This window comes from Phragmites australis, chromosome 19, assembly GCF_958298935.1.
Source record: "Phragmites australis chromosome 19, lpPhrAust1.1, whole genome shotgun sequence".
NCBI classification, from domain to species: Eukaryota; Viridiplantae; Streptophyta; class Magnoliopsida; order Poales; family Poaceae; genus Phragmites; species Phragmites australis.
The window spans coordinates 3739194-3747633 of record NC_084939.1 but is presented as its reverse complement, the minus strand read 5'-3'; the positions used below and the strand labels follow the sequence as shown (position 1 = coordinate 3747633).

General features: G+C 43.1%; 1 protein-coding gene across 1 annotated transcript; it reads left to right on the top strand.

Annotated features, from left to right (window-relative positions):
* Positions 1-322: 322 nt before the first annotated feature.
* On the top strand, positions 323-3202 carry LOC133900734 (receptor-like protein EIX1). Its single transcript, XM_062341958.1, has one exon. It carries the CDS (start codon positions 339-341, stop codon positions 3006-3008), a length of 2670 nt encoding a protein of 889 aa, XP_062197942.1. The 5' UTR covers positions 323-338; the 3' UTR covers positions 3009-3202.
* The last annotated feature ends 5238 nt before the right edge of the window (positions 3203-8440 follow it).

Genomic DNA, 8440 nt, shown 5'->3' with positions numbered 1-8440 from the left:
TTCCTGTCCATTATATTACTGTCAAAGTTGGGGTAGGCACGGTCAAAGTTGGGGTAGAAATTAAGGCCATGTCGGTGTCCAAAATAATCTGTATTTATTTGTGACTATCCAACTATGTATGTCTCAGTCTCCACGCGCTGCAGTTCAGTCAAAACTCCACGACGCGGCGGCCGGGTTCGTCAGTCACACAGGCCGTCACCCTCGTTGCACTGCCAACAGCATCGGCGACTCTCAAATCATCACTGACGGACGACTCGACCATCCGCTTAATATCGCTGCGTGCTGCTGTGCTGCTGCCTATAAATCGCCGACGGCTGCAAAATCACTCGAAAATCGACATGATGCTAGCTTTCAGCATGGCCACCGCCGATTTCCTGCTCCTCGTAGTCATCGTAGCAGCTGCTTCCTATTCCTTCACCGGCGTCCACGCGGGCGCCGCCTGTGCGCCTAAGGAGAGGGACGCCCTCCTGGCGTTCAGGCAAGGCATCACCAGCGACCCCTGGGGCCTCCTGGCGTCATGGCAGCCAGAAGATGAGCATGACTGCTGCCAGTGGGAAGGAGTCCAGTGCAGCAACCTGACAGGCCATGTCCTCGAGCTGCACCTCAGCAGCGGACATCTGACCGGCGGAGGTCTGACCGGAGAGATAAGTCGTTCTCTGCTCTCCTTGCAGCATCTTGAATATGTCGATGCCAGCTTGAACAACCTCCAGGGGCCGACCGGCCAAGTCCCAGAGTTCCTAGGATCTTTCAAGAACCTAAGATATCTTGACCTCTCTTACATACCGTTTTCCGGTAGGGTGCCTCCTCAGCTTGGCAACCTCTCAAAGCTGCACTATCTTGATCTTTCAAACGCTGGTTCGCAGCAGCACATGTACTCCACTGATCTCTCGTGGTTAACACACCTACCTTTGTTGCAGTACCTCAACATGGAGTCAGTAAATCTTAGCATGGTAACTAACTGGCCATATGTGGTGAATATGTTGCCTTCTTTGAGGGTCCTTATTCTCGATGATTGCTCGCTAACAAGTGCAAACCAATCGCTCCCACACCTTAACCTTACAAACCTTGAGGAGCTCCATCTCTCCTCCAATAGCTTTCAGCACCCAGTTGCATCTTGTTGGTTTTGGAACCTAACAAGCGTAGTGCACCTCTCCCTCGTGGGAACTGAGCTGTACGGACAACTTCCAAGTACGCTGGGAGACATGGTATCCCTTCAAATACTAGACTTGTCGTTGAATAACATTACTGGACCTCTCCCAGCATTCATAGGTCATTTTGCACATTTGAGGACCCTTGACCTCTCTGACAACCACCTCACTGGACATGTGCCGTCTGAAATAGGTATGCTAGCTAATTTGACTAAGTTGGATCTAAGCGGCAATGACTTGGATGGTTCGATCACAGAAGAACACTTGGACGGTTTACGAAGCTTAGAGTACATAGACTTATCTAAGAATCAATTGAAGATTGTGGTGGGTTCAAAATGGCAACCCACATTTAGACTACAAAAAGCATATTTTGCATCGTGCCAGGTCGGTCCTCTATTTCCTGCATGGCTTAAATGGCAAGTGGATATTCTTCAGCTTGATATCTCAAACACAGGTATAATAGATAGGCTTCCAGATTGGTTCTGTAATACATTTTCAAAGGCCGAATACTTGGAAATCTCCAATAATCAAATCAGTGATGGCTTGCCAACAAATATGGATATCATGTCATTGAATGCACTATATTTCAGTTCAAATAACCTAACCGGTCAAATACCTCCATTGCCAAGAAACCTCTTCGTGTTGGATATCTCAAGAAATTCTTTATCAGGACCCTTGCCATCAAATTTTGGAGCGCCAATGCTAGATATGATTATATTGTATTCTAATTACATCAGTGGTCAGATACCAACATCTATCTGTGAATTGAGCTTGCAGATCTTGAATTTGGCCAATAATCTTTTTGAAGGAGAACTTCCCCAATGTTTAAATATGTCAAATATGGTATATCTATTATTAAGTAACAATAGCTTCTCTGGCAACTTCCCATCATTTCTACGAAGCTGCACGAGTCTGCGTTTTCTGGATCTATCATGGAATAGATTCTCCGGATCATTGCCAAAGTGGATCGGGAGCTTCAGTTCATTGCAGTTTTTACGACTGAATCACAACATGTTCTACGGGCATATTCCAAACAACATCACAAGTCTCACAAATCTTTATCATCTGAATCTTGCAGCCAACTGGATATCAGGTGTCATACCTCCGCATCTATCAAATCTAACGTATATGACAAGAATATTTATAATGGATCCCGCCGAGGTCCAAAATGGAATTGGTGAATTTTTAATATTCAACGAATTTTTAATAGACACCAAGGGGAATCAACTCAATTACCAAGGTTTTGGTGTTTTGGAGGTACTGAGCATTGACCTCTCATCCAACCATTTAACGGGTAAAATTCCAGACGGGATAACATCTCTTGATGGATTGGTAAATCTGAACTTATCTTGGAATCAACTGAATGGAGAAGTTCCTGACAAGATTGGGACCATGCAGTCATTGGAGTCACTTGACCTCTCCAACAACAATCTTTTTGGAGAAATCCCATCAAGCATATCAAATTTGACATTTTTAAGCATTTTAGACTTGTCTTACAATAATCTAACAGGAAGAATACCATCAGGGCGTCAACTTGACACTCTCTACATGGAGAATCCCTCTATGTACGACGGAAACAACGGTCTATGTGGGCGTCCTCTTCAAAGGAATTGTGGAAGCAATAATACATCTGAGCATGGAGATGAAAAGAGAGATGAACATCATTCTGGGCCAATGTTCTTTTACTTTGGACTTGGCATCGGATATGTAGTTGGTCTATGGGTGGTGTTTTGTGCCCTACTATTTCTGAAAGTGTGGAGGATTGCTTATTTTCACCTAGTCGACAGGTTTTATGATAAAATTTATGTGTTTGTGGTTGTAACATGGAAAAGCTTTACTAGAAAGGATGACGTACGCTAAGTGGTAAAAAAGAACTAATGGTGACGTAGCTCCCATTGAAATGAAGTTCTATGAATACTTGGAAGGTGAACAGGTGAAGTGGCATTTAGCAACATCTATATTATATTGTGTATCTTGTTTTGGGTGAAGTTGTAATAATGGATGTTCGAGTAAAGCCCCTAATGCACATATATATGCAATGATATTTATTTGTACTCGTCGGTCACGATGAACCCGGTGATTTGCTTTTCTTCTGTTCCAGTTCTTATTCCATTTGTCAGTTCAAAGCGCGCTCTCTCTCTCTTTCTCCTCTATACTGGATGTCAAAGAGAAGATCCAGTCCATATTATACCTCCTGTCTGTGCAGGAAGTTATGCAAAACAAATTACTACTACACTAACATCAACTTTTTAAGATTTGATCAAAGATGGCTTCAAGAAAACAAAAGTTGAAAGCACAATTAAGAAAAAATTACCTTATCATCAAGAGCAGAGGATGTACACATTTGATCAAAGTTGTGAATGTTAAGTATGTCTAATTTTGGCTCTCATGGGAACCAAAGCAAATAGCCTCTTCAAATAGTTTCTGGCAAGTTTCCATCTTCTGTGCAGAATTTTCATAAGCTGTGATTCCTAGATTTTGCACGTAACAACTTCACTAAAAGACTGCAGGTATAGATGATTCATTTTTTCTCATTGAGTGATAGCTCAGTTGATAGAGTTTCCAGTTGAGAGTGCGTCTATCTAAACTCCTAACTCGTGTGCTAGTAAAAAGTGGGTGCCTCTTTGAAAATTGGTTTCAGCGAGTTTTCTAATTAACTGAGGTTCGGTACTCCCCTCTTTAAGACGAAGCCAAGGGGTTTCTTCCCGTGATCGAGTTTTTTTTTCCAGATGTATTGTTGATAGCCAATGAGGGAAAAAAGAGGGCGTCATCAGTACATCTACAGTACCAACTTTGGGAAGAAGGAATAAACAGCCAGTTTCTGCAGAAAGCGTTCTGCTTTCGCATGAGCCTTTGGTCGGGTAAGTATGAAGAAAACAGAGGATGGCACGACATCAATATACACGACTGATAGAATGAACTTCCCAGAAACCTCCTCTACAATTGCTACCTAGCAGATTGCTCGTGTACGCCCAAGGAAAAACAGATGCAGCAGACAGTAAGGTGGTAATTGTCCTGAGAGCCATTTTTTAAAGTTAATGCTACCGTACTATTCAGTGACCTCACCTGATAGTTTGGTGCAACTTTCTGAGTTGTTTTGGATTTAGGGGTTGTTTGGTTCTTGCTCCTAAGAAGCCAAGTAAAAATTTGATCATGTCTCGTAAATTTAGCTTTTGTTTAGATCAAGGCCAAAATTCAGCCGCATCCTAAAAAATTGGCTGGCTAAATATTTTCTATAGCAAAGCTAGATAAAATTTTAGCATCTAAAATGGCCGTTTCGATTTTTGGCCAGCCAAAATTTTGACTTAGGCCTCATTTGGATAGGTTGCGGCTTCGGAGCTTCTAGCTAGCTGAGGAAGCGGTTGTGGCTGTTGAATTTTAGTTGTTGGCTTTTATAATAAATTTTTAGCTTCTTAAAACACCAAAAGCCAGAAAAGCTCATCTCAGCCTGCTTCTCAGCTTTTAGTTCATTTCAGTCACAACCGCTTCCTCAGCCAGCCAAAAGCCACCAGAAGCTGGGGCCAAAAATCAGCCGCTTGGATAGCTTATGGCTTTTTTCAGGAAAAAGCCTCTTTTAAGCCCATCCAAACAGACGGATAGCCTCAAACCAAACAACCCCTTGAAGCCTCTGGTGACCCACCGATTGTCCTTGGTACTCCCGTTTTACAGACCAACGACTAGTTTCTCCCCTTCAACGGCTAATTTTTTAGGTTATCCCTATGTATTATACCATATTGCTCTGTCATTTGAAGTTGCTCTCACTCGCTGGAAAGCTTAAACACATATTGGAGAGATTGAGGCACTTTGGTAATAATATTAAAGATCAAGACAATTAGCATAAGATTAAGGATGAATAGTATTAGTTTAGGCCTAGTCTGAATCTAGCTAGGTAATTAGAATAGAATGAATCAAGTGAGTGATCTACACTTATTACTCTTGGTACTTCCTGGCACCTAGATGGTTTGGTAGCGGTATAGTCTTGTGAGACCCTCCAATTGAATTTGTGGAGCGGTCGTAAGCCTTGTAAGCAGGAGTGGCCTGTGCCGGAGTGGTGAAGTACTACCATAGTGAAGACGAGTGGTGGGAATCAGGGGTGAGGCCTAGTAGGAGACCCACTGGCGTGAGGGGAGCTCTAACGGCTAGAATCATTGGAGTAGCTGAGCAGGGAGCTTGGTACTTGTGAGGGGCTCCAACGTGGATTAGAGGTGAGCAGCAAAACCGATACCAAGGGAAAAAATCATCATGCTGAGTTTGCGCTCTCTAACTTATTTATATTTTGCACCTATTTATCGCATCATTTAATTTTCACATTTACCTTTTCTAGAATTGCTATGTGTAGCTGTAGGATTGGAACCTAGGGTGAAAACTTTATTACGATGGAGTGCCGCACTAAATAAATCTAAATTATAATTAGATAGAAATTGATTTAGGTTTATCTTATTGATTTAAGCTAATTAATTTTAGAAACCTAATTCACTCTCCCTCTTAGACCATCACCAGTCCTTATAGACGTTTTTTGCAGTGCAGTGCCAAAATTGCAAGTCCAGGTTCTTGTTACACTTTCTATATAGAAGTTTTTTTACGCCCTTGTGAACAAAAATGTTTGTAAGACTATGAGATTTGTAACACCATAAAGTTTGTACAGATTTTCTAGTTAACATTCGCAGGATTTTTTTCACCGCAAATTCATTCATTTTTGTGACCGTCGGATGTAGATCCAATCGTCTATCTTCATCTGGCTCAACCTTTTATAAGTCGTTGTCTTCCACAAGCAGATCGATCCACTCCAGTCCCAATCCACTACATGGCCTCCTGTTGACGATATACCCCCAAGGTAATCTTTAATTCAGATTGGATCCGTGTGTGAGCCTTGCGGATAATGATATACGAGGGATTAGAACTATAATAGACTTCCAACATATGGCAGTCTATTAGTGGGGTCTATATAAGGGAAGTCGCGAGGCTGTGGGCGAAACAAATTCCATCACCCCGAAACTCTAGCCGTCTCCACGTGACCTCCCCACGAATCCCTAGCTAGGTGCACGGTGCCAGCACACCAGCGCACGGTGTTCCACCCCTGGACATGTGGATACCGTTGTGGCGTTGTAGTTGTTGCGGTACTGATCGACGACAAGGACGTGAGGAGGAGCTAATCAGTTCGTGATGAGATCGACTACTTTCTCTACACCGACACACATGATGTTGGATCGGTCTTCTCCAACTCTTTTTTCGCTGCACTGTGCATCTAGTGATAACGATACATGATCGCCTACTCACATGGTTTCCTAGATGAACATGATGGAACTTTTGTTTTACGCTAGCGTAGCGTACCCGTTCCCCAACACCTCTATTGTTTTGCCTCTACCGTCAACCTCACCCATTGGCAATCCTCCGTGACCGTGGTGGGTGGTGCCCCGCAGCCTGGCCATCCCACACGTTGCCTTCCACCATCGCTAGGCTATCCAACATCTGTTGGAAATATACGAATTATTATAATTATATCATATTCTACTTGGAGGCATAATTCAAAGTTGTTTACTAATGCAAATTGATCTACCGCTAGCGGCATGCTATAAAATTGTGGTAGTGTCATGTACATTGCTTTTGATAGATATCCTAGCATCCCTTACGTTACGGCAAATACGGTGTATAAATAGAGAGCATCGAGGCGACTTACTCCGCCAGACCGCACATGCAGAATAGACAGATGGAGTAAGTCAAGCGCGCATGTACTGAAGAGTAACTGCGCGGGAACGCGTCCACCAGTATGGCTACCGCCACCGCCGCCAGCTTCTTGCACCGGTGCCTCGTCGTGCTCGTCATCCTCACAACCGCCGTTCACTCGCTCCTGCAAATCCGGCCGGGCAACGCGGCCGGCGACGGATTGTGCATACCGCGCGAGAGGGACGCCTTGCTGGCCTTCAAGCAAGGTATCGCCAGCGACCGGGCAGGCCGCCTCAACTCATGGCAGCGAGATGGACACGAGCAGGACTGTTGCCGGTGGAGAGGCGTCCAGTGCAGCAACAAGCTTCGACTCCGCAACACAACTCAGATGGATTGTGTGTTTATCTATGAATACATGACCTGTCAATCAGTCATTGTGATTCAAATAGAAATTGCAAGCAGCAACGTTGGGAAGAACAAGGAATGAAGAGTACAAGTGGACGCACGGGCAAACCAGTTTGTGCAGTCCGTTGTTGTGACTCACGCAGAAAGTTCTCATAAACAGAGTACCTCACTTTTTTCGTGATTTATTACAAATTACTCTAATTGAGTTCTTGATAATGAAACAAAACTTATCTAGTACAAGTATGATTAAAGCATGCAGGATTTATATTCGTGTTACGTGGCAGTTTTATATTCGCGTTACGCAGCAGAAGCTAGCCTCTACTTTGCAGTGACATGAACTCCAGTGCATTGTTCTCTCTTTAATAAACTCCAGAGTACCAATGTGCTATGCATAGTCACTTTCTCGAGTACCAATATGCTATGCATAGTCCTCTAACTCTCGGCCATAACGACCGTTAAAATCATGCTGCTGTGTCATGAGCTTTGGTCGGATAAATATGAAAGGAACGCAGGGCACGCCATCAATATACATAACTGATAAAAAACAACAATTCACATTCAACCTCCTCACTGCTTCAATGTTATTGGTGTGAAGTGTCTGCTCCTTTCATCTGCCATTGTTGCCTAGAAGGCTGGCTGTGAGGTTGTCTTCTAGAAGCGTTAGCTCGGTTTCTCCTTCGATGACCTGAATTCTTGTGCTTACTGCTACTGGTGTTGTTTGTCAGGCTGCGTTGCCCTGTTTCTGATCAGTGGCGGATCCAGGATTTGGCGATTGGGTATTCAGTATTAAAAAAAATTAATCTAAAATACGAGAAATCTATAGTAGCGTAAATTTTAAAGTATAAATTGTTTATAGTAGAGAAGTTTCAATTAATTAAAAGAAATTACAAAATACTTAAAAGAAAATTATAATTTAACTTTGTGTTCCTTCGTGGTTTGGAAGCGTTAAATGATGTCACTATCCTTAACTTGCACAAAAAAAATTCACGCTCAACTGCTGACTGCCAAACTGAACAGTCACAACATGGAGATCATGAACTCTTGATGCTTATTGCTGTGGTATGAGAAGGTGGGCTCTTTCTAGTTAATAGGCCGAGTGGAGGATGGATAGTAGCTTGAGCTCACGATTTGCTGGGTGGTCTGATAGATTAAAGCAGCAAACAAGTAAGTTGGCCTAATTAGAGATATATATACGTAGTATAGCTGCTGTATAATCAATTTTT